At 35.6% G+C, this 27,647-nt stretch overlaps 1 protein-coding gene across 2 annotated transcripts in view; it reads right to left on the minus strand.

Moving 5' to 3' along the window:
- Positions 1–27,647, minus strand: part of Cep164 (centrosomal protein 164) — a 185,226-nt gene that overhangs the window by 16,968 nt on the left and 140,611 nt on the right. For both annotated transcript variants that reach the window (XM_081771615.1, XM_081771614.1), the window contains exons 13-16: positions 26,759–27,001; positions 17,665–18,589; positions 13,705–13,922; positions 12,400–12,628 (exon numbers count right to left, since the gene is read on the minus strand). In XM_081771615.1, coding sequence (XP_081627741.1) covers positions 12,400–12,628; positions 13,705–13,922; positions 17,665–18,589; positions 26,759–27,001 — 1,615 coding nt within the window. The remainder of the gene's footprint in view (positions 1–12,399; positions 12,629–13,704; positions 13,923–17,664; positions 18,590–26,758; positions 27,002–27,647) is intronic.

Consider the following 27,647-nt stretch of genomic DNA (forward strand, 5'->3'; position numbering starts at 1 on the left):
ATTGGGTATTTGGTAATACACATCTGCTGTAATTGTTCGTCCTGGTTCCAAGAACTCCACAAAACTCATACCCTTTTGGTCCCAAAACATGGCTGCCGTAATTTTGTGACTTGATGGTGTTTGTTTAAATTTCTTCGCTTTAGGAGAACCAGACCGCCGTCATTGCATTGATGGCTGTTTTGACTCCCCAGTGGCGTGCGAAATCCAGGTTTCATCTCCCATCGCTATTTGAGAAAAGAGATCATCCCATCCTCCCCCTAACGGGCCAAAAAATCGCGTGCAGCTGTCATTCTTTGCTCTTTATGGGCGTTTATCAGCATTTTTGACATTCACCTCGCGCACGGTTTGTGATAACCCAGCTTGTCAGTCACAATTCAATGTATTGTTCTCATAGACACTCCTGGAAACTCTTTGGCGAGTTCAGTTATCGTGAACCAGCGATTGGATATCGTGGAACCAGCACTCTCTCGTTGACGCGTTTCACCAGATCGTCCTTCTGACATTAGGCCTTCCACTGCGCTTAAGGTCATGAACATTCGAATGCCCTTCCCGAACTCTCTGCCCCACTGCCTGATCTTCCCTTCACTCATTACTGTCGGTCCGTAAATGAGACACAATTCCTAATGGATGTCAGTTGCATTGTCCTTCGGCGTTCGGAAATTGTATGGCAGATCTCATTTCACATCTGTGTGATTTTATATTACGGCAGCCATTTCACCTTACTGTTACTCGCATGTGCGTGACTCCACTCAGACGATTCTATCTCTGTTGCAAGTACAGAATACTAGGGTATGCTTCTGCGCGTGCTCAACTTCATCAGTATTGTCAATCCCACGTAAAAAAAAAAACGGCCCTTTTGTTCGATATTTGCCTTGTATAATATTAATATACTTTTACATATTGCCAATAATATTGTACCTTTAGGGTTGTTTTTACTCACAGACTGAGATGATTTTGTATTACAAGTAGATTAACATGATATATATAAAAAGAATTAATTATGTAGTTAATTAATTTTTCTATCGTTAAACTAACATCAGACCCAAAATGGTCGTCTACGGCTTTAAATTTGTAAACTGAACTTACACTAGGTTTTAACAGAATATCTGAAGCACAATAAAGTGTTCTCCGAACGGAGAACGATATGTATGTGAAATTCTATACCAAAATCAAGAATGGGTTTGTATCTGTTGCTTGGGTTACGATAATTTTTTCCTGTCTGCCAGTTTGAATTTAAGGAACCCATACAACACACATGATAAGATTCATAACTTTCGATAATTTGATACGTGGTTAGGCAACCAACATGGCTCTCGCGATATGATAGGTTACGTAACTTACAATTGTTGGTCACCATTAAAATGCCAGTTCGACAACCAATAAAGACTGCTAGCGTCAGACTGAACATATGACTAATAAGCAGTTAATATTGTAAAAGTATTTTTTAAATTGTAGAATCCACTATAAGAAAATAAAGGTGATGCTTGAAAAAATAAGAAAATCATTAAAAGAAACAAATGAATCCGTTTTTTTCTAAACTTCTGTTTTTTTTTTAAGAAAAAAATCTATTCCAGCTTTTCTGCATCTCTAATTGAGCGGTAGTATTATTTTAGAATAGCAATTAATATCGTAATAATTTTTCCTATAGATAAACCATTATAGAAAGTGGTATTTAGAGAAGGGTATATTTTTAAAATACGAAGTAAAATTAGCATCAGCGAAAATAGAAATACTAGCAAAGAATTACAGAACAGCTTGCCACATTTATCCATACGAGAGAAAATAAATTTAGGTCACGAACTAGTGTAAATGAAGGTCTTCAAAATTATCAAATTACCTTTATAAGCAACCTGCATGGAAATAATATTCTAAGTAAATCACACCACTCAAAGAGTCGTGAATATACCATTAAAAAAAAAAAAAACTTCTAATATACAGAAACATTGAAACTACTTTAAATACCTTCTGTGTAATATGCGAATTAGTGTTAATATCTGATGAACGTGCTGTGAAGAGTTCCTTGTTTTGCTACAGCAAGTGTGTGAGTTAAGTAGTTCGCGTGAGATAATGTGCAGTATGATTTATGAATACGAAAGCAGAACAGAGGATAGCAATCAAATTTTGTATTAAACTTGATAAAAATGAGGCAGAAACGGTAAAAATGATTAATAATGCATACAAAAATCAAGCTCATTCTCCAGCCAATGTTTTCAAGTGGCATGCCCGAAAGGATATCATGGACGACCGACAACTGTTCGAACTGCGGAACAAATCGAATTGGTGAGACAGAAATTGCTTGAAAATCTTGCCAGTAATTAAAGATGATAGCTGGGGATCTAAAAATAGAATACGATACTGTTTGGACAATTGTGGAACAGGATCTTCAGAAAAGAACCCCATTAGTGCCACACACACCGACTGACAAGCAGAAGGAGTAACGAGTAGTAAGTTGGTGAAAATGGCAGACACGGACCCAGATAGGTTAATAAAGATCATAACTCGTGAAGAGACACTGTTTCATGAATCTTCCGCAAAGCGTCTATCAGCAAGTTAGGTTGGTAAAGGTTCACCGCAGTCGAAGAAACGCGTCTTCAGAAGTCAAGCGTGATGACGATGTTGGTGGTGTTCCTCGATGGAAAGATGTGGTTCACAAAGACTTAATACCGAAGGGTCATACCATACCATCATAGCAGCAGTTTACAAAAACATTATGGATTGGCTGTTGAAATGACTTGAACGTGTGAGACCGAAGTTCTTGATTCTCACGAGTACCTCCTACTCCATGATAACGCACCTTGTCACAAGATGATTTTTGTTAAGCAGTTTTTGGCGGCATCAAACACCCTCCTTATTCTTTCGATTTAGCCCCGACAGATTTCTTTCTGTTTCCCTAAGTTAAATTCAAACTAAAGAGGCAGAGGTTTGACTCAATTTCTGACATCTAACAGGGTGTTACCAGTGAACTGAACTGGGTCACATAAAACTTCCAGAAGGGGTCTTACAGGTTTACACCAGTGTCTCGAAAGAGGAGGAATGTTTGTGGAATAATAACATGTGGATGATTCTTTTTTTTAAATTCCTTTTTATGCCACCAGCCTCGAAACTTCGTAGCGGACTATGTATTCTTTGAGTAGAATGAATTCAAAGTGAGAGATGTGTGCTTAGCAAGTGTTCAAACACGTTTCAAAGCGTTTTATCAATATTTTATGCATGCCTTAAATTTAAAATTTCTTACTTATTTCACGAATTTCGAAAATTCAATTATTACAATAAAGTTATTTATTTTAGAGGATATCTTAATCTGAAGAGTGATCCAAAAGTATTGAAACACCCTGTAAGCGGTAAACGTTGTAAAATATAACCAAAGTAACAATGTAGGTGGGGAAATGTATGAGGACACATCACAATGACGTCCACCATCTTGAATTTTACGCAATTGTCTTAAATGGAAACCACAGCACGTAATATGTTATTTTAATAGCGAAGTTTCGAAGAAATTGAATGCCACTGTTATTTTTAGTCTAGCGCTAACCATTACGAAGTTATGGCTATATGTTTGTATGTATCGTTGCAGGTGTCTACTAACAGAAGACCTTGACATATGCAGAGTGCATTAAGATCGTGCTGATCTCTGGAGAAAGAAGCACCAGGGTGACTGCAGACGATTTTAACCGCGTTAACCGGAATGGACTCTCATCAGCAATGGAACTTTGTTCAAAGTGCTGAAGACATTCCAAGAAATCAGATCTGTCGCAGATCGACCTAAGACTGATGGATCATGCACGGTGACAGATAAGATAACAACTGTGGCCGTGTTAGCATCATTCAGTAAAAGTCCCAAGAGAAGTATACATAGTGTAGCTCATGAAAGTGGTGTTAGTCGCACCTTAATAACGTGCATTATGTCAATGAATAAGTAAGCTGCAACTTCACCAACACCTTACAGATGATGATCCAGATCGTCATCTGACATTTGCTCAATGGACAACAGAGCAGCTACGACAAGATCTCAAGTTCCCCTCTACATATTGTTTACTGATAATGCAAACGTTTACGTATCGTGCAAAACTACCGAATAGAATGTGTGGTACTGGTAGAATAGTAATTCGCGTTGGTTTGACGTAATTATAGCTGTTGATGGTGTAGTGTGGCGTGTTGGAGACTCGCGTTGTGGGATCCATTTTTCAACGACGCGACCCTAACAACAAAGGGTTATCGGCACATGACATTTTGACATCACTGATGTCGGAGGATGGGTCAATCTATAAATTTTTCCAGCACGAGGGCGCCTCACTCTGTTACGGTACCTGTGTCCGTGTCTACTTCGACCAGCAGCGTGGATTGGACTACAAGGTGATCTGGAATGCCCCTCGTTCCCCTGACCTGACGCCATTGGATCTGTGGGGTCATGTTAAGTATTGTGTATGCAGTGAAAATTAGGGATGTTCAGCATTTCACGGAGCGAATTGTGGACGCATGTTCAAATATTACAGCTGACACTTTGCGCAAGGTTTTGCATGACTGGGAATTGAGAATAATTGACCGGAATGGAAAACACATTGAACACGTACTGTAACAGTGCGTGATCCTTGCCGTATAACTAACCTCTTTTGTTAGGGACACAACAAATAATTATAACTTCGTAATGGTTAGCGCTAGAGCAAAAATTACAGTGGCATTCAATTTCTACGAAAATTTGCTTTTAAAATGCGTATCACATGCTATGGTTTCCATTTAAGACAACTGTGTAAAATTCAAGACGGCGGACGTCATGTGATGTGTCCTCAAACTTTTATTTTTCCTCATCCTGATACCCCACCTACCTTGTTACTCTGTTATATTTTGCAGCGTTTACCACTTATTAGGGTGTTTCCATACTTTTGGAAGACCCTGTATATGCATAACACGATGTATACCAGAATTAAAAAATGTAATTTCCTGACCTTCTAATGATCTTTCCTTGACCTGAGTATCAAGTTTCCCATATACACACTTTCTTCTAACCTCAGATCTATACGATAATAGACAGAGGTCTTCGCGGATGCATTCGTATCACTAGGGCTTTTTGCAAATATATTTTTGATTTCTCTGCGGTTGGTAGATAAAAATGCAAATATTTGTTTACAAAAATAGTGATCATTCTTCTAATTATTTACATCTTGAAATAAAGTGTGATTCTGAATACTCTTTTCGGACAAATAACAACCAGAACAATTGAGCTTTGTTAATTATTTTCCTTCTTTTCTGTTTTCAAACCTTATAATAAATATGAAGTGCTAATCTGAATTTATGGCAGTTTGTGTGCAGTGGCTTTTCTTCTTTCTGGAGGGTCTTTTATTTCCATTTTACCTTTTGTGTCCTGAACAATAACACTTCTGTCTTATGAGCTGGAAAACAAAGAAAAAGAATTTGCTCTAAAGGTAATTGATATATATGGTATTACAAACTTGACAATTTTCTTGCCAGAAATCTGTATTTGTGGGGAGCTAAATAGACTGGTATGTATTCCATTAATTTTGTACTTTTGTTTCAATAATTTTATTACATTTTATTTAGCGTAGTTCACTTTCAATAGAAAGAGATAGTATTGAATTTTTATTGATATTATATCATAGAATTCACGAAACTATAAAGGAAGTATTTACAACAACTGTAGTAAGAATCAGTTTTGAAATCGTAATTGTCATAAAGCAAACTAGTTTTATATATTTGTTATTTAATTATCTCTGGATGCGGGTGTGAATGGAGATGTTGCGGATATGCTGTGGCTGCCAATGTGATTTTTTATATCCGCGCAGATCTCTAAATAGAGATTCAAAAATATTTCAAATTTCAAAGCGAACTATTGGAATATTACTATTAAAATTACCGTATTTGAAAAATGCATTTCGAAAGGTGTAAATTATAATCTTTACTAAACTATCCGACTCTATTTGGGACTCGGTCCACATATGATGTGAGGGTAGCTCACATTTAGAGATACCTCCAAACAGAAATAATAAAAATAGCTTGACGAAACGAAAATGTACCATGCTTGCAAAAATGAGTTCCGCTTGTACGATGACTGATAAATTATTCTGTATGTAGAATGTTGAAATTTTTATAGGTTAATTGGATTTTTTTATTATCTTCATCGCGTTTTGTATTTAACGTTTGAACTTTCCACACTATTCTGTATGCCAATAATAACTGGACGTCTTGAAAGAAAATTTTTAAAAACAAAACATACACAAACTGTCAGATATGTCACTCAGTACTTCTACATGCAGTTTTTATAGCAGCTACGTATATCTTATGAAGACATTACGTAACAACATCAATGAGTTATTAGGATCACGTCAGTGGGCCTTATAAGATGGTAACGTTAGTACGTCCGTCACTTACTACAAAAGATAACTTTTGAATGAAAGCGAATTTTTCAGTTCTGTTTCTTTGCAATAGACAGCCAGAGCGAGTATCTCAGTGGAGTTCGTTAATGGAATCAGTCCATTAACATCTTGGGTACTAGTGACTTTAACGGTGGCTATCCACATTCCACACATAGAATACTGACTGCTTCAACTACCAGCAAATATTTCATTCACAAATGAATATTTCGCGTGTTCCTCTTCACTGTCTTTAGCGAATTTATTTATTTATTTATTTTTTTAATTTGTATTTTAAGATTAACTTTTAACAAGTATATCAAAATTACTTACGAATTATAAAGATTACATTTGACCCAAATATTTTGTTCGATTTGAATCGAATTGATTGACATACTGATGAATTTTCTCCTTGGGTTGTTTTGTGACAGATACCCTATTCAACATCAAGCTTAAGGCAAAAGCAAGAGCATACAAATTGCCGGTAATTTCTTATATTGTTACAGTCCTTTGTTCAAAACAAAAGCGCTACTTTACTCCATCAATCTTCATATTACAAACAAATATTTGCTGTCTTGTTTAACCATAAACTTCTTTAGTAAATTTTAACACGTTCGCTACTGTAGATGACAGGCGTTTTATTTTCTTCTTTTTTTTATTTACTTAATTTCAGAAGCAAGAAAAACAACATATTCATTACCTTTGCTAATCTGATAATCCTATTTATAAAAAATACAAATATTGGTGGCGAATACATAATATTTTTACTGTTCATAATAGCCAAATAAATATTTTTTAGTCTAACAGCTAATACGATGAAAACTAAAACCAACACCAAACTAAAATAAAATTTTGACTAGTACGTGCTTCTATTATATACAAGACATTTTCTAAAATTCATACTGACAGAATTTGTGGAAGTTAGTTAAATCTACTTTGTATTTTAATAATATTTTTTGTGACTACTTACCTTCATTCTCATGCATATGCACGGGGTACATCGTTATCTATACATATAAACGCAGATTTTTAGGTTATATTTTCGAACATTGCTCAAGCATGTAACGTTAATAAGTTATTGAATAAGAAATTACTTTTCATTTTCGTTTTACACGATTTGATTAGATTTCTCCCCACTGATCTAATTGCTATTGCGGTGATCTTTGGTGTAGGGGGTCCCAAAATCGATTTCTGGTGCAAGAATCTTGAAATCTGAATGCTTTACTGTGGTTTAAATTCTCCTTCAACTGTAGGTTCACATCTCATATAGTATCGACAGTGGAAACGGATGCTAAACTCCAACCAATTATCCACTTAAAGAGTACTCATAGTTTTCGATGTTTTATCTGTGTTCTATTTGATTACAAATCCAGTCTGTTGCATTTGAAGAAAAAATAACCGTTTTCGCGGTTAGGATGCGGATAGGATCGAACCCAAATCTCCACCTTACTGTTCCAGTCCAGCGCACACGTTTCAAGTTTCGGGCTGTTGTTCAGCTGTTTTTAGGTTAGACTACATAAACTGTACCATAGCTTATATGGTTGGGCAACTCAGCGTGTATCTTAATAGAAGGATGTATGACTAGTCTGAAAGAAGGCTGGCAGGATGTTCACTATTTTGGGGAAATAAATTCTCCTTTCAAAGGTTTCCAGACCAAAAGAGAAAATTTTCTAGATTATATTTTAGTGAAATTAAATAAACGCTGTGTTGCCCATTAATCACCTATGGCTACCAACTCGTTCGGAAAATATCTTTGAAGTTTCATAGATGTAACGAGTGTTAAAAGTGAATACGATATTTTTAATTCAACTGATATAGATTCATTAATACAAACAGGCATTGGGATCTCCAAGCACGATGGTTGTAATCTGTTGCATAGTCCGTGGTAAAAATCTATCTGAAGAGTGAAGGATATGTACTTGTTTGGGGAGATTTAGATAGTCATGTTTGATTCTCCAGTAGCACTTTTTCACTTTTTGAATTTAACTGACTCTACACCTGCAGAGGATTGAAAACTACACGTCTCTTTTCTCTGTTTCCTCAAATTGTATCAAGCTCAATTATCTAGGTGTTGTTTAGTATAAGGTGGCCCACATAAATCAGCAACGAATGGTAATACCGGATACGGCCGAAAGAGTAGGAAAATGTAAACACTGACTTAATTGCACGTTACAAGAGATGCTGAAAATGATGCCCCGTTTTTGTTGAGACTCTTCTGCGCACGTCATAGTATACTGGCTGACACCCCCTGTAGCTCTTTACAGGTGATGCTCTGGATGTGTGGGTAATGCTTTGCTGCAGTTGAGCCAGAGTATGGGAGTTATTTGCATATATATAATCTGCTTTAATAGATTAAAAAAAAAAATCACAGGAAGGCAAATCCAGGGAACGAGGGAGCCACAACCCCTTGCTTACTGTGCGTTCTTCTGTAAACGTTCATGCACTAAGGTCAGGCATTCATTCGAAGTGTGTGACATGTGACTCCATCTTGTTGGAAGTAGGAGTACAGTCTTTCTTATGGAGTCAGTTAGTAGTAAAATTCTTGCAAGAAGCCACGATAACCTTCATTATTCATTGTTGATTCAAAGAACACTGGGCCCACTACGCATGTCCCTGCAACTGACGAGGAACGGACATGAACGTGTTATCCGGACATCGGAATCAAACCCAGTCCATTCGATAAACATAACAAAGATGCACAAAAAATTTGGTGCCATGGACAACGGAGTAAGTCCCTGCGGCCCATAAACCCTGCTAGTATAAAGAAAATCGTAGACTCGTAGAATCGAGAAATAGCTATTGCATCAACACTGTACATTGGGAAGTCATTGTTTATAGTTCATTCTCTTCAACATGAAACAAGCTTTCCAGAGGTGCTATGTACTGGGACCCATAACGTACTTGAACAGGGAAACTTGGGAGAGTGTCGGGAAAATTCCCTCCAGAAATCACTCCCATCAACTTTGAACCCCTCTGACGTGGCCTCGGGTAAAAGTACACAATGCAAATGTATCTCGAAAAATACTATAGGGGATAAGAAATGTGTGTACCAAGCTTTGTATTGATGGACAAAATAGGTATTAGGGGAAAGCGTGTATTGGTATACAAGCTTCTCTCTCATATCTATTTCGTCTATCAATACAAAACTTGGTACAGTCATTTCTTATCCCGTATAGTATTTTTCGAGGTACATTTGGATTGTGTACTTTTATACACGGCCACTCCAGAGGGGTCCAAATACATAACACCTTTGGAAAGCTTGTTTCATGCTGCAGAGAATGAACTATAAACCATGACTTTCCAATGAACAGTGTTAATGCAATAGCTATTTCACCGCAAGTCTTCGATTTTCTTTATACTAACAGGGTTTATGGGCCCCAGGGACTTACTCCGTTGTACATAGCCTCTAATTTTTTGTGCATGAACGTATCTTTGTTACGTTTATTGAATGGACTAGGTTTGATTGAGACGTCAAGATGACACGTTCATGTTCGTTCCTTGTGAGCACTAAACACCACTTTTTGAACATGGAGAGGTGTTTCGTGCAGGATATGTGAATTTTTAGCAGCCCAGTGTCGCATTCATATAGCCCGATAAATGGAACTACACTTCGTTGGACACAAAGTACAGCAGAAGGTTCAAACGTCCATTCGCAATTACTATTAGTTATCAATTACAGTACGCAACTCTTTACCTGTGTCCAGCTTCCTCAGTTCCCGGACACGTGTCACTTGGTATAATTTTAGTTCCAGTGACTTCAGCACATGCTGACACGTTGTTCGTAACATAGGCCTGCTAAGATAGTTTCCGGATACACTTTTGTAGGCTTCATGTTATCCCTGCTGAATATCACGCACGACCTCCGGTGTTCGGACTACATTTAGTTTCTGCTTACTCACTTTTGCTACAGCTCCGGTTTGCCGCCATTTTTGCACCAGGCTTCTGAACACAGCGTTTTGCAGGTGGTTTTATTCTGAATATCTGGCAGTGAAGATCTCTTGTATGTTCTTAATTGACCCCGTCCGCACATATTCGTCCACTATCACAATTCACTGCTGCATAGAAAACACGATCTTCTCGAGTCGACTTGTTTACCAGAACTGAACACGCACGGAATTCAAGCTAAACAACTGCACATCAGGCGGCACGCCGGCACCGCATGGAAACAAACCCTACAATGTGCTAAACAACTGTGTATCGGTCAGTACACCGGCATTAAAAATACTCAGAGAATTGCACACAATTATATGATTGTCTCTAATATTATCTGGCCGAGCTAATTTTATGTGGGCCATCCTGGATAATATATATCGATAATCCATTGGGCCATCCTGTATGTAATGTATCGATAGTCCGTTACTTTTATTATATTTATTTTTTATTCCGTTTTGTCTTCTCGAATAACAGAAAATATACTTCTTAACTTTTATTTTATTTATTTATGTATTTTGTACTTCTACTCAAGAGTAGATCAACTAGATCATCTAAAATCAGGGTTGGCAAAAACCATGGTTTTTATTGAAAAAAAAAAGTTTTTTTTTTTTTTTGTGGTTTAAACCCGGTTTTTGTTTGGTTTAAACCAGGCTTTTTGGTTTAAATAATTTGCTCTATGTATTTATATCACATATGGACAGAAATAAGCTTGTTTCGCCTTGGTGTTAGTATGCAACAACCGGGTTATGCTGGAAGGGGTCACATAAGCTTAAAGCGGAATCCAAACCGCTTCTCGGCTTACATCCAAGAGAAATTGTCCTCCATTTGAACTCGAAACCGGGACTAACTGGCCACAAATGCGATACGTCTGCCGACTCACTCACGAAGGACTCCTGATAAAAATACGTTGACTAATCTTTACATATTTGTTAATATAATCATCAAGAGACATTAGGACAGAAGGACAAAAGGATAAACAATTGCACAAGTGGAACCATTATACAGAATTACATATGGACAATTTCTAAGTACTACAGAGTACAGAAGAACTAATTTAGTCCAAGTCAGTTCACTACGACATTTATTAGTCCAAGTTAAAGAAATATAACGGCTTACTTTGCATATCAGTAAGAAAAATGAATAAAGATAAGAATTATTTGAGTCCACTTTGGCTCTGACCCATTTATACAAAAATAGTTACAAAGATTCTTGTTATTCCAATAATTGCCTCCAGTGGGGTTTGTATGACCCCTCTCCCCAAAAAAGTACGGCATTTCGATGTATTTTATCAATAGTAAACATTATTAAAACGAAACAATGTTTAAAATTTTCCTTTGGTTGCATAACAATAATAATAGACTAAAAAAAAATCACAAAAGAAACATCCATAAAGTTACATTAAAAAAGTTGCTTTTGTAATATAATCTCTTTGAGTAAAGAATGGGAAATTTACGTCTGAATATAGTACGAATAATATATGGGAGTAAAACGTGAAAACCAATAAATATGTTTTCATCAAGATTTTACGAATAGTTACACTTTTACGAACATTTTTCGTTTTTTGGTTTAAACCAGTTAAAAAAAAAAAAAAAAAAAAGTTGGTTTAAATCACCTTGGTTTAACAGCCAACCCTGTCTAAAATACCATTCATTTTCAAGAATAATAGGATTAAGAGTTTAAAAGTTACTACGAGTGTCTTCGTCTATGTTTGAGAGTTCTGTTGGGAGACAGATTCTAGTCCACTTAAAGTACGGGACAAAAATCAATAACAAAATCGTCATTAGTCTTAATGGTGTTTTTGGTAGTTTATATTTGTCCCGTACTTTACTGGTGTCTGGTGGCCAGTATTTTCCCTTTATTACATAACAGTAAAACCAAATAATGCTACATGATACTACGTACTACGAATTTGATTGTTAAAACTAAAAATTAAAACAGGGCATCGTGCTACAATAAGCAGTGAAATCACTCACTCGAAACGCCATCTGCAGAATGAAGCAAGTGCTATTTAAAAAAGCCTCAAAAACGGAGAAAACTAAAATTAGATAAGGTACCAGACTAATGTCTGAAGTAGGTATTGGACTACATGCAACCCACTGACCAAGGGTTGGATCTGTTCCCTGTTCTGTACTGCTAAATCCTGAGCTTCCACTGTGAGACGACAAATCACTCAGCGTGCCTTCTTCTAGAGGTAGCCGATCTTTATCATTATTTCCAATTGTTGCTCGACGTAGAGATTGCTCCAGATGCCTCAGACGAATTATCTTCTCTCCCAGGAGACTACGAGTTCGATGAAGGCTAACTTCCATATCAGACAAATCTTTCTCCTCCTGAAATTGCACAAGATAAATATGCAAGACATATCACAAATGATATACATTATGAACAATTCAACCCCACAATCTTAACACCAATATTCTTGTATGAAACATTTATTTACCAATGAACCACCTACTGACGCATTCAAACCATAGTATTTGCAATTATGGAATAAAACCTACATACAAATCTTTACGTTTATTACAACATATATAATATGACAAACAAACTGAACCACAATTATAATGTCTTCTTCTTTTCAACAACTTATCGGTCTATTTAAAATTTTAAACAAAGAGCTTCTTACGTACTTACGCACGTGTATTAAAATTTTTACTCAATTAGAGTATATGACATTCTAACTTTAATTTCTTTATTAATGTCAAACTCAATTTCCCACATCAGAAACTTGCGTTCAAACTAGAAATCACATTCGAATTTTATGAAAATATAACAGCAACCTTCAGAATGCGGAGTGATTAAGTATAACTTATGGACGAAAAGTTCCTTTATACCCAAAATAAAGATCGGTATTGTAACAATTACAGTTCTGAATATTTAAGCAGCTAAAGAAAACGAATGCATGAATATCTTATTGGATACAAAGAGTTACGCATAAATATCTATGTGAATGCTCCTAATTCTAACTAGAAGATAATGTAGAATTTTCTACCTACAATGCAGTATCACATTATCGAAAGTTTCTAAAGTTTCTAAGTTCCAAAGGAAGGTGATAGAATAAGAGAAAAAACAATACAGAGATCGCACTGCTTTAGATTTATAGTAGAAGAGATTTTTAAAGAATTCTAAAATACAATACATAATACAACTACGTCATTTCTGGATATTGTACGAGATCTTAAATGGCGCTAGGAGAGAGAGGATTGAGATAAAAGTCAATATAAATGCTCAGTTGGCAGTTTGCGATCTCTGTATTGTTTTTTCTCTTATTCTATCACCTTCCTCTGGAGCTTACAGACTTAAAATAAAGTGTCTATATCTGTCCCACTGTACTGGCTCATGCTTTCTTCATATTACTTAATTGCTTTTCTGTTCAACGATAACTAATAAATACGTCAAAACTAACCTGAAAAAGGGTTTCTTTCAGTTGCTCTAATTGAGTCCGGACATTTGTGTGGCCTCCGCTACTACTCTCCAGTTCTTGTTGTCGTTGGCGTAGTTCTCTTTGTTTGCTTTGAAAACTTTGCCTTTGCTGGCGAAGGAAGTCTTTCGCTCGACGGACAGAATCTCGCTCCAAATGAATTCGATGCCGGAAGAACTCAAGTTCAGAGCTACCGAACTGTCCTGCAATCATTAAAGACATTACAATTAAAAGTCTATCATTAATTTTATTATGAAGTATAACAGAATTTCTATTAGCTTTTCTTCCAAACCGTCCAGTTTGTCAATGTTAATGACATTTTTATTTTCTCAAAAAATAATATATATACTTAAAAAAATAAACCAGGGTAAAATTATTCTAAAACATTCCGTAAAATAATAATAATAATAATATTTATTTATTTATTTTTGCTTTATCCACTTCAGGAAACAGCAAAATGTACTGAAATAAATTGAACTTTAACAAGATATATTCCAGTAGCGTGGGGCCGTATGAAACACTGTCTACTCTTTAAATTAATAAAACTGTTTTCTATATGTTCTTATTACTAAGAATCAATATACACTTCACTGTTGAATTGCACAAAAATATATAATGCAAAACTGGGGAAGTACAGTTACATTTCCGTCAATCCTTGTTGGGTCATATCAGCGGTCTAGCTGTACTGGAATATAGCTTCTGATGAGATCAGCGAAGTCAAGCACTGTCGGATCTGGTCAGGGGAAAGATGAGTGACTGTTCGTACTCACCAGATGGTGTTGGCATTATGGCATCCATCCAGTATTGTGAGGACAATTGGGAGCTACTTGAGAGGAAGACTACTGAACTCCAGTTTAAAAAGCCAGCAATAACGGTGAGGACAGTGGATGTGCTGACCACACACATCACCAAAAAGCATATATGCCTTAAGCCGGCTGTAGACCCTGGCCCCCTAAGGGTTGTTGTACCAGGAGTTTCGTTTTTATACTTGCTGTGTAACAAGTTTAACGTGGCTGAAAGAAATCTGTGGAGTGGTCATTACAAAGTGACGCACACATTGCTTTGATGACTTTTCACTCGTTGAAAAAAGCTGGCACAGAGACATTTGGAGTAATTTTTCAGCAGTGATACCATATGTAATGCAAAAATGTTATTTAAACCAGTATCCACTTTATTAATTCTTTCTTTTAGATATACATACATGGTTCAAGAAACATTATTAAAAAATAGGAATAGGAGGCGAAAAAAAAATCATCTACTATCGCATGAATCGCTTAAATTATTTTAGACACGCTAATTGGTGTAAATTTTTCATGATCACGATTGGGCGCTTGTCTAATCGTAGTCTCAGAGTAGACAACACTGGTTAAGAGGAGGCTAAGTTGAAATGCTTTTAGTCTGTTATTTCTTTGTACTTTATATAATAATAATTATTATTTTTTTAATGTTTATTGATACAGATGATACTAGAGCCCAACGCCCATTAATTGGCCACATTGAAATAAAAACTTGAATTAACTGATCATGTAAGAATATATCAAAAATGACTTAAAAATATGTGAAAATATGACAGTAGTAATTCATATAGGATAAAACTTCTATATTCACTGACAGTACAGTAATCTATACATACATAAATGTGCTCGATATAAAAGGGTTTATTCATTAATAACACACTTAACAAATCAATTTTTAATTTTAGATTTTTTAAATAATAGTAATAACAATAATTTAATAATAGCAATTTTCGTGTTTACATTTAAACCGGGACATGTAAATGACTCTCAAAAGATAATTGTATATATTTTAGTTAGGGAGGCATAGCAAGGAAGAAGTAGAGGATTTCAGTTACGAAAACAAGCAACAACAGCGATACTATTACAGAGTGTCTACTGGAGTTGACTTGGATATTTCCGGTATTTCCAGTCTCTTGCTAGAAAAAATTTCAGTATATTACGGTGAATCGGGAAAAAAAATGAGCGCCGCATGAGTTTAGTTCTTTTATTTAACAGCCTGTGAAATTTGTTGAAAAAGCAAAATTTTCCCAATATTCTAATAGAAAGAACGCACACAAACTAGTAGGTTAAAATCGAGAGAAAGAGAAAGAGAGAGAGAGAGAGAGAGAGAGAGAGAGAGAGAGAGAGACAGAGAGAGAGAGAGAAAGAAGAGTATACCTTTGGGCATTATTTCCCCCAGAATACCTGTCGTAATCCATGCTCACCTTTTCTTTCTGAAGGAGCCTTTTAACGTTATGCCCAGGACTGACTCATACCAAAATTAATTAGTCTTACAAACACTTTCCATTTTTTTTTCTCCAATTGGCTAGCTTATCACTACCAATATCTAGATTATGGAGTTGCCAATTGAATGATCTCAAAGGAATTTTTTTACATTTCTTCAGTATTACACAACAATTTCCAGTATATTTTCAATATTGATACAAATTTCCAGTATTTCAAGTATTAGCAGACACCCTGTATTATAAGTAAACTGATTGAAGAGCAACGTTATCAATAAACTCAAATACTTTGCTTCTTCAAATTATGAATTGTTTGAACAATCATCAGCTGTAAGCGAAAATACGAAGTTTAATATTTAAATAATCCATAAAAATTTGGAAGAACAAAGTGAGTACCTTGAACAACGGTGAACAGCAAGTGTGCCCACGTCACCAGCTTAAAATCGTCCTTTAATCGCTGTAACCTCTTCGAAGCTTAGTGACTTTAATTGTAGTTTATATTATTATTGATCATTTCCATTTCATTACTTTTCACTACTTCTATTTTCTCACTTTTTTTTTTTTTTTTTTTTTTGCCAGTACAGTGTTATTTAACATATTACATTCATTTATGCATATTAACGCATTAATTTCTACAAAATAGACAATATTGTTATCAGTGTGGTGCACCAGTATTTTGCAAATCGTATTGTTTACTTGTCACTGCACCGAAATTTCCATAGCAATCGATTAAGCACACTTCACTAGACATCCACCTCTTTCAATGTTAATAGATATGGAAACATTGTTTGTTTCCACACGGAAGATGAAGTTCTGTGTAGTTTTCCAATTCCTCAAAAAAGTTCTACTAAATTTTGATCCTAAGTGCTCAAGTTCTCCTTTTACGTAACACAATAAGAAGAAGAAAAAAGAAAAAAAATATTAAGAAGCAGTCAAGAAGTAATCCGGAGGACTGCATAAATAAGTAAACGGTGGAATTTATGAAATATACAGTCGGAAAATAATAATTCTTGACGCACCACACAAGTAACAATATTCGCTCTTTATTATTATTATTATTATTATTATTATTATTATTATTATTATTATTATTTAGCTATTTTTTTACTTCTTTATATACATTAACTACTTCCTAATCTTTCTTTCTATCCTACAGTTATTCCCAACAACACTTTAATCGATTAGCTGTCACAGGTTTTCTTATAGCTATAAATGTAAAATGGATCTTTAATTTACATTCTACATATGGGGTTAAGTGGTTATTTTCAGCAATGGAAAAATCGAGGTTGGTTCAAATCCTATTCAGAGCGTTCTGTCTTTATTAATTTTTCTAGATTTTCCTCGTTAACACTGCGGGCATTCTGCAATAGTACCTTTGACACTGTGGCCAATTACTCCTTATATAGCCATCTTTTTCTGCGGTAGAGTTTGCTGAATAACGTTATAACTCATTACAGGTGATATAAGGCCAACTACATTTAAGTATTAAGCAAATAATGTAAATTTCTAAATTTTGAAATAAATTTAATTACAGTCTGAAAACACGGCTCCAAAATCAGTTTATTTTGCTCTACTGTGAATATTTAACCACTTTAAACAAAAACACGGTTTAAAAACAAACATTTTTAGAAAAATACAAATTATTATTTTATGAACATTTTCTATTTGTCACACTGAACTAAATCGATAAATTTGGGTTTTCTTACCTGAGTCTGAAAATGGATATCTGAGATACATATCTGTATGAGTAGACACAGGAAATAAGTCTTCGAGATCTTCTAATTTCTTAAGCTGTTTTCTTAAATTTTCTACTGGTGAAGTATCTCTGCCTTTATATAGTCTAGACGTTGACGAGGATTTCATTTTAAACTGTTTCTTTCTTCTGGTCTCCGCTGTTTCTAGACTTTTGGGTTTGTCTCCCGTGCTAGTAGAAATAGTGTTTGGAGGAGATATCACACTATCTCTATTGCTTAAATCTTCAGGTGGACTGGACAAGTTTTTTGGCGAGCTCTGTTTATTAGGGATGCCCATAACACTAAGACTAACGGATTCTGTGTTACTCTCTGCAGTCTGTGATTTTTCCGTGGATTCTTTCTTCTTTTTCTTGTCATTCTGGCTCTTGGATAGAGCGGAAGAATCTACAGCCACTGATTTTTCAGTCTCTGAACCTAGACCTGCTCTCTGTGATGTTGATTTATCCGTCTCTGATGCATTACCACTTTTATCACGTTTCTTGGTTCTCTTTTCCAAAGTCTGTTTGACGTCTGACTTAAGTTTTATGTATTTCTCTTTTAACGTTCGATACTTATCTTCTAGAATTCGCTTTTCGCACCTCAGCTTCTCAAATACTCGGTCGTCAGTCTTAGTTGTTTTGGCTTCCTCTAACTGCTTCTTCCCTTCTCGTAGTTTCTGAGTTAATAGCTCCACCTGTCGTTGTAGTTGTTCACATCTTGTGTTCTCTATTTCAATCTTTTTCATCTCTTGTTTTGCTAGTTTTTCTTCTTCTTCTATGTACCTATTCTTCTTATCGATCAGTTCCTTTAACTTTTTCATCTCGTTTTCACACTCTGAATTTAGCCTTTCTTTCAACTTATCTAGTCTTTCTGCGTGTTCTGCATTGAGCTCCTCCTCCTAAAACAAGAACGAAACAATTTCTTAATGACGTAATAGGATGCATTATTAATAATAAAATTAAAATTGTACTCACTTATGCATCCGAATAGTAAACTGCAATTTTGACGTAACATTTCATTGACCCATTGTCATCTTCCTCGTGTGTGTTTCTGAAGAATGTATGCTCTTCTAGAACTGCATACTTCAATCAGTTTACTGCTGTTAAAATTCTTCGTCAAAAACAACTCGTTCCTCTTCTTATCATTTATTCCAAAAATACACCAAGAACTACAATTCTGATAAATATAAGTGTTATTTAAAACATGGTAGGCCTATCACGTTTTTAGAATTTTTTCATACCATGTTGTTTAAATTCGAATTCTAAGTAGATTCTTATAAGTGATTTGGTATGACGTTTTGTACATGTCTTTAGGTCAAGTTAAGGGAATATATCAAGTTTGTTGTACATAAGCGTTGAACTAACATGCATTTACTTAGAGTACAAATTCCATTAACACAATATAGAAAAAAATACAAAACGTGTTACCAAGTTTTAAATAACTCTAATACTTATTGATATTGTTGTGGTTGTAAGAGTATTCTTTTTCTTATGGAGGGGGGGGGGGGGGGGGAATGGTGCGAAAAGGAGTGACTAATTTTTGACAAGGAATTTTAACAGCAGTGATTCAAGAAACATTAACATCTTGTCTACAATGAAGGAATCTGATCAAAATGTGTTATTCTACAAGCAATGTAATTTCTTCAGAAACACACGCGAGGAAGATGACAATGGATCATTGAAACATTGCGTTAAAGTTGCACTTTACCATTCGGGTGCTTACGTAAGGATAATTTTAATTTTATTAAGAACAAACAATACAAATGTAAATAATATTTGGAAATCATTTACAAAGGTCGAAAAAAATCTTACACATATTATCGAAAAAATCTTATACTAATTTAATTTTGATTGATTCTAAATAAGGAGGTCTCCTGAACCTGGCTGTGGCTATAACAAATTTACATTAACGTATGTCTGTTTCCGACTGAACTCCGAGATAATTTCCTGAACAATGGTTTATTTTCAAGTCAATATTATTTCATATTCAGTAAGATTAACTCTAATGAGAGATTGCTGATCTACTGGTAGAAACACAAAAAGCAGATTCTAGTTTATTAACCAAAAACAGGTAGAATTGCAATTTCCAGCTTTCCGCAATTTTTTAAAGAGAACTTGTGTACATCTCTCCCTACATATTTAATAGGACCCCATATAAAGCAATTTCCCTCTTCACAGTTCGTTGAAAGAAGTTCAAAAACTGTATATATATATATATATATATATATATATATATATATATATAACAGAAATCGAGCACACGTGATTAATTTTCATAATGCTAAACAAAGTCGATGTCATTATTTCTTCAGAATACATATTTTCTTTACCTCACCATATTAAACTTTTTTCACACGGAAAATAAGTTACACTGTAATTTCTATACACAGAATCTTATTTGATTTTCCTTCTAGCCTTTGCATTTAATGATGAAATAAAGGGATCATGAACTTTCATCCTTTTCCTCTAGTTTAAAAAAAATCATATTTTGGGTAACTGATACAAGGAATCAAAAATTTATACTTCTTATAGACTGGAAGCCTTCGAAATGTGGGTGTGGAGAAGAATGGAAAGAATTAGTTGGGTCGAGCGGAAAACGAATGAGAGAGTGTTAGAAATGGTGGGTGAGAAGAGAACACTTTTAAATATTATTAGGAAGAGGAAGAGAAACTGGTTGGGACATTGCCTAAGAAGAGATTGTATCATGAGGGACGTCCTAGAGGGTATAGTGGCGGGAAAGAGAGGGAGGGGGCGAAGGAGACTACAATTAATGGAGGATATAAAAACAGAAAGATTATACGCGAAGAAGTTAGCGGAGTACCGTGGAGCATGGAAGCTTCTCAGCTGCGGAAAGTGACCTGCCAATAAAGGCAGAATACCTATGATGATGATGATGATATTTGAATCAAATATTATTAGTAGTTATACATTAAGGTTCAATTTTAAGTTTAAAAAAGGACAAAAGAAGTAGCAGATGAATGCTAAGAAAGAAAGATCGGATAAGTCAAAATAAAATGTATATCGAAGCTAATTAACAGTCCTTAAATTATACGATTTCTCTCTAAAAGTTTGATCTGATAGGGCAAGCCACAACGACTTCTGTGAAACTCTTAGTTGTCACGGGGGTTTAGCAGCTCAGTGATAGAGCCTTCATCTTTGGTGTGAAGGGTTCCTGATTCGATTGCAGACCATGTGAGTTTGTGGTTAACAACATTGTATCCGTGGATCCTGTCGCACTTCTACTGTTTTCTCTGGCATTCTCATTTCACCAATTCTTTCACAAACATTCATCATTCGTCTCCTTCAACTTGCAGGGCATATCCGTGGGCACGAATATACATATTTAATTTCTTAAATGAAAATTAAGTGAAATCTTTAGGTTTTACGCCCCACGGTTATGCAGGTTAGGCTAAAGGAGACGGTAATGATGAGAAATGAATGAAATGGTGGAATGAAGAAAGTGGGAGGAAACGGGAGAAGCCCAAGGAAACCCACGAGCACAGTGTTTGTCCACCACAAAGTCACACGGCGCGAGCTGGGATCGAAACAGGGACCCCAAGCACCGGATGTGAACGCTCTACCACTGAGCCACCGCGCCCCCATATTTAATTTCTTAGTGTGAATATTTAACTTGCAAAATCGTTTCTCTTATATTGGTATTTCATTTGTAAAAACAAGAAAACTTCAGACAAATGGTTACGGGCCCCTTGACTAGTGCCCCTCCACAACTGCGAGAGTTACAGTAACAATAGCTTCGCCACTATTACTTTACTTGCATATTAAATCTGATCGTAAGAAAGAAAGCTTTATTTTATGGACAGTGCCACATTAAATGAAACCATTTCTTATACAACAAATAAAAATTACTACGCTTCTCTTTTCAAGTACTGAAACAACTATTTAAAAAAATCCTGTGTAGGATTTCAAAATCTAGAGATTGTATCAAAGAGTCTAGCTTCACAAATTTAGAATCATATGCATTACATGAGTTAAGTCTTATATCTGTGACATACTGAAAATATTAAAAGAAATAAATATATACTTATAACCAGTTCACTGAATTCCTTAATGTACTGACATGTTATGATTTTATGGATCTTGTAAGAATATCTAAGTGTCTAAATGATGTGGTTAACTGGCAGTACCATGGCTTCCTCTAACCTATCATCCCTTTCTCATTGGATATTTTTACCACAAATTCTTTGTTCTTTGAACGGTTTTTTTTTTTTTTTTTTTTTTGAGGGGGAGATAAGAACAGGGATAAGGTGAAATTTAATTTTTGTTTTAGCAATATAAGCATACTTTCGACCATAAAAGTACGGATGAAATTAGTCTGGTAGCGTCAAACATGTAATAAATCTTTTAATATGTTGTTTAATTTCTGCATTGGTATCGTCATGTTGGCATGTACAAGCTTGATGCAAAGCGAAAGAGCATTTACATAATAGATGGCAGCGGAACTATTTAGGATTATTGAATATTCAGGAAAGAAGCTATATTTTCATAAGAAGAGAATAGTGCTGAACTCTTAAGGTTTCTACTGCATACACTGGAACTTTAAAACTTTCCAGATTGGTGCTGGAGAAGAATACTATGTATCACAGACAGAAAGAAGTAATATATACAGAGGACATGGTAAGATAAAATCGGTTGCTTCCTACAGTTTTCAATATTAACTGCAACATACGTTCTAAACATGGTCGATTGTATTATTATGTAAACAGTGGTTCGTTGCGATAGATTTAAAGTGTTTTTGCATTGAATGGCACAGTTCAGGTCGGGTCGCGTTGGCCCAGTACGGCATAAAAAATACCTTTCGTACTGGCTTTTCCAGCTTCAAGGAAAATCAACCAAAATCCAACCCATCTCCACGTAAAGTTTGGACACACGTTTATCGTTTCCGAATTTCCGATTGAGGTCCTTCACTCTTTTCCATTCTTGCTTCAACTTCTTTATATTATTCCGGCATTGTGTTGGTGTCATCTCAATGTTTTGTGCCCGCAACTTGTCCAAAATAACGTTAAATATTTTCTAGTTTCGGATGTAGTTTTCACCATATCTTGAATTAAATTTTTTTTAAAGTTTTTATTTGACTACTACATTATTATCATAATTGTAACAAAAGAAACACTGACCAAAGTTTCAACACACACTGTCGGATATCTAACATATTCTTCATCAGACACTATAGAACATAAATGAAGATACAGACATATACTATATAGTCAATCTTGTGAAAAAGCAAATTCTATTGGCTGAAGCCTTCAGCCAATCCCGTAAATCCCTGTGTTCACCTTCCAACCAATCACGTTCCGCCATTTTTGGTCCTTATAAGGGCCTTTTTCAATTTCATCTTGTTTACGCTATCCAAAATACTCTGCCATAATTCATTAATAGGTAAGACTCTTGTCCAGTTTATCTTCTTATCTCTTCCTACCTTCCTTATGCAATCTGCTTCTTTCCACTTCTGCCCTTATTAACATTCTCTTTTCTATCTCCAGTACTTCCGTCTTATCCCAATTAATTCCGTGATTAGTCTCCTTAACAAGTTTGAATATCGCATTGGTATATTTCTTCCTCTTCACATCATCTGTATGTTGTTTTATCCTTTCTTTAATTCTCCTTCCCGTTTCTCCTACATATCGCAGTCCCCACACCATACCCTGTAGATGACTCCTTCTTCTTCTTCATTAATCTTTTTGGTGCCTTTTCTATTCTTCTTCTTTATTGATCTCAATAAATTTTCTCCATTCCTGCTATAAGTTCTGACCCCTCCTTTCTTCAATAACTTCTTTAATTTCTCCGTTTTTTCTCCCTTACTTTGTATACCATGCCCTTTCCCACTCTCATTCTCGTCATTCTTCTTTCTCCCTCTCTTTCTCCTCCTGCGTTCTTCTTTCCTCTCTAACTCCTTCCTGTTCTAACCGTTCTTCTTTAACTGTCTGTAGAATTTATATATGCTCTCCTTCCTTCCTCCCTCTTAGTCCTCCAGGATTTCTATTCTTTTTATCATACTAGTTATGAAATTCCTCTTCATACTCCTATCCACGTCGTTCTTCTTGTGGCAAAACATCCCACCTGAGCACTCTTTCTGGTATCCTTCGCAACCAGCCCCTCTTCTTGTTTTATTATGGACATGTCTAAAAAGTTTATTCTTTCATTTTCTTCCAACTCCATGTCCAAGCTTATGTCTTTTTCTTTATCCTCCACACAATCCTTGAACTTCTCTAACTGTCTCCTAGTCCCTTTCCACAAGCCTAGGCAGTCATTCACATAGCTACAAAACATGATTAAGTTCTTATCTCCTTCTTCTCTCACCTTTTCCTCCCATTTGTTCTGCCAGTACTGGGCTCAGCCTCGAACCTACACTCAGTCCTTGTCTTATTTTTACCACATGACCGTAATAAAACAATGAGAGGGGCTGGTTACGAAGTGGTACCAGAAAGAGTGCTCAGTGGGGGTGTTCTGCCACAAGAGGAACTACGTGGATAGAAGTACGAAGAGGAATTTCATAACCAATATGATAAGTATAGAAATGTTGGAGGACGAAGAGGGAGGAAGGAAGAAGAGCATAGAGAAATTCTACAGACAGTTAGAGAAGAACGGTTACAACAGGAAGGAGTTAGAGAGAGAAGAAGAACGCAGGAGGAGGAAGAGAGGGAGAAAGAAAAGAAGGAAGAGGATGAGTGAAAAAGGGCATGGTATAGAAAGTTAAGGGAGAAGAAACGGAGAAACTAAAGAAGTTATTGAAGAAAGAAGGGGTCAGAACTTACAGAAGGAGTGGAGAAAATTTATTGAGATCAATAAAGAAAAAGAATAGAAAAGGCACCAAAAAGATTAATGAAGAGGAAGACAGAGTCATCTACAGGGTATGGTGTGGGGACCTATGTTCTATAGTGTCTGATGAAGAATATGTTAGATATTCGAAACTGTTACACATTATAGTTTAAAATACACTGATATGTATTGAAGCTTTGGTCAGTGTTTCTTTTGTTACAATATCCAATCCAAAGCCATGGATAGTGTTGATGTATTATTATCATGCCACGACATTTGCTGTTTAGCAACCTAACAGCTACGGATAAAAACTACCCGCCAAAACAAATAGTCACACCAACAATTCTATTTTCGAAAATCGAACACAAAATTTAAAGCACAATTGGCAAAATTCAACATAACATTGCTGTGATATTTACGGTACATACTAGTATACACACATATCTGGACCAAACATGGTTCGACTTGCATGCATCGGTCTGATTCACTATGACTCACCACTGGTGATGAAACTAAATGAGAATTTAAACTACGTGGTTGTACTACCTGTCATAATAACATATATTTGACTCATATATGAAACGTTGTGGGAGAGACAATTGCACACTGAGAGAAAGGACTTGGCATGTGGATAGCTGGAAAACGATTTTTTTTTTCTCTCTTCTTCCTTTCCACAATCTTTAATCTGTCTTTGAATATCGTTCCTTTTCCCTCCCTCTCTTCTGAGTTGAGTTTAGAGGTAACTTCATTTTTGCTTTATTAACACCTTCGTTCAGTTATTGATAATTTTACCAAATTATAGTCAATCGCAAGAAGGGTTCTGATTAGTGATTTGCATGCCGACTTATTCCGCATACATTTAATTTTAATACATTTTTTTTTCTCTTTCCATTTTTTTCCCCATCCATCTAGTCAGATGCTGTTCCCCTTTTCTGTTTTCGGTGGTTCCTATGGTACAACACATTGGAGCGAAAATAGTATAGCAAAAAAAGTTGCACAATGCGTCCGAAGACTTACCGCAAGTCAAAGTGAATAGTTGTCCGTAAAAGAACAACTAGGTATAAATAGTGGATGGACAGTGAAGTGCTCACGGTAGAGAAAATGAGAATTCCAGAGATTTTCCGAAAATTGAGATTTTAGTTCCAGAAATTAACTGTCCATGTGAAATGTTTAGGGCCTTCAGACATTTTAAATTTCTGTGTTAATGTCCCAACCTCTGAAGTTTATAAGTTCCTTTCTCAGAGTGTTCTCGTATAGTTAGTATTCTTACTCTTGATGCGACCTATATTATTATAATTCTTAATACACTAATTATAAGCAGTTACAATAGAATATAATACAAGTAATAAACAAAGGATGGCATATATATTAATGAAAGGAGGAAACAACCTATTTTCTTTTTCTTTCCTATTTTTACACACCACATCGTCTGCAGGTGCGAATTCAATAACAAACAAAGAGTGAAAAAGTACATGACTGGATCGGGACTCGAACCCTCGTTTACCATTATGCTACCCCAGGGTTCCTACTGATCTGGAGAAATCTATTTCCCTGACTTCTCCCTGACCTTCGGCAGGACATTTCCTGACTTTCATGACATTAGTCAGATGACGTTGAAATATAAATAAGGAATAAATAACTGTGAATATTTATATATGAGAACATTTATTCTATAGAGACAAATAATAATCAATTGTTCATACGTACATTCCGCATATCTCCCATAAAAATCTGAGCAATGTCCCATACGTGATCATTAATGGCTGGCTAAGCTGAAATTAGTGCACAATTAATGTTAGAAAAAATATATTTTATAAGATTTCCCTGACTTTCCCTAATTTCCAGTGTTTTCTCTGAGTTTTCCTGACGTGCGACATTTTCCCTGACTTCCTTGACCAGTAGGAACCCTGTACCCAGTCCGCTTCCCAGAACAGCCACACACACTTTCACCCGAAGTCGGTGCTGTTCTGGGAAGTGGACTGGGTAGCGTATCGGCATGGTATGTCAAAAATCCCGTGTTCGAGTCCAGGTCCAATCATTCACTTTTTCACTTTTTGTGTGTTAAAGGATCGCACAGCTTGAAGACTTCTAGGTACGTAATATGCTGAAAGATTTAAGAATGAGAGAGAGGTGGGGAGGGGAGTTCGATTCCCTTCTTTCAAACTTTGTTTAACACAATGGAAAAAAGTTTGCGACTTTATATTATATTTCGTACGTGATTAAACATCAGATCGAAATTAATTCCATTAAATAAAAAGATAATAGTACAGAATAAAATAAAAATACTTTACCTGATTCTTATATTCTTCCTTTAACTTAAGAACATTTGTTTCATGTTCTTCTTTATACTCATCCAGAAGCTTTTCGTGTTCTTTCACTAACTCCAACTTCTTGTTTTCAAAATATTCTTCTAACTCTTTCTTCAACTTTTGTAATTCTTCATTCCTTTCTTTCGCTGCTCCAATTTCTTTAACTTTCAGATCTTTCTCAGTTTTAAATGCTTCTTTCAATTCTGCTTCAAGCTCTGCCATCTCCTACAATTGAATGCAGAGAGAACATGCAAGTAATGAAGATAACTACTTTCATGGAATGTAATTGATGTGCAGAACTGTTTTAAATACCTTTAAGTTCTTTGCTTACTTCTACTGTTTCTTACTTCATTCACATAATAATACATACAAAAATTAACACATAAACATAAAAGCTTGAAGCTGCTGCGCAATGTAAACAAGACTAGTCTTGAACACACTATGATAAATATATAGGCTTTTCCAAAAACTGTCCACTCACACCCTAACCAAGGACGAAGAATCCACGAGAAAGCAGTATATTTTTTACTATTACTAGAGACTAGCTTTACTAATTATCCTATTCTGGTACCGAAAATATAACCAACGCATGCAGAGCACATGAAAGAGGCGACAATATATGCAGATACACTAGTGTCCAAAAGTTTAAAGGACACAATGGGGAAATGACACAAACGAAAACAGGGAACCAATCTGCTGAACTGAGCCTGTGGTAGAAATACCCAGGGACCAAACTGAAGGTCAAATGATACAGAAACAAAGCAAATGGCGATTGTATGACACCTATCTCGTGTAGATTCATTCTGTCTACTGAACAACAGTCTCGTTTGACATCCAGAGAAGTGTTCAGTATGGAATGTCATATACAAGT

Source organism: Thermobia domestica, chromosome 9 (genome assembly GCF_964235325.1).
Source record: "Thermobia domestica chromosome 9, izTheDome1.hap1.1, whole genome shotgun sequence".
Taxonomy (NCBI): Eukaryota; Metazoa; Arthropoda; class Insecta; order Zygentoma; family Lepismatidae; genus Thermobia; species Thermobia domestica.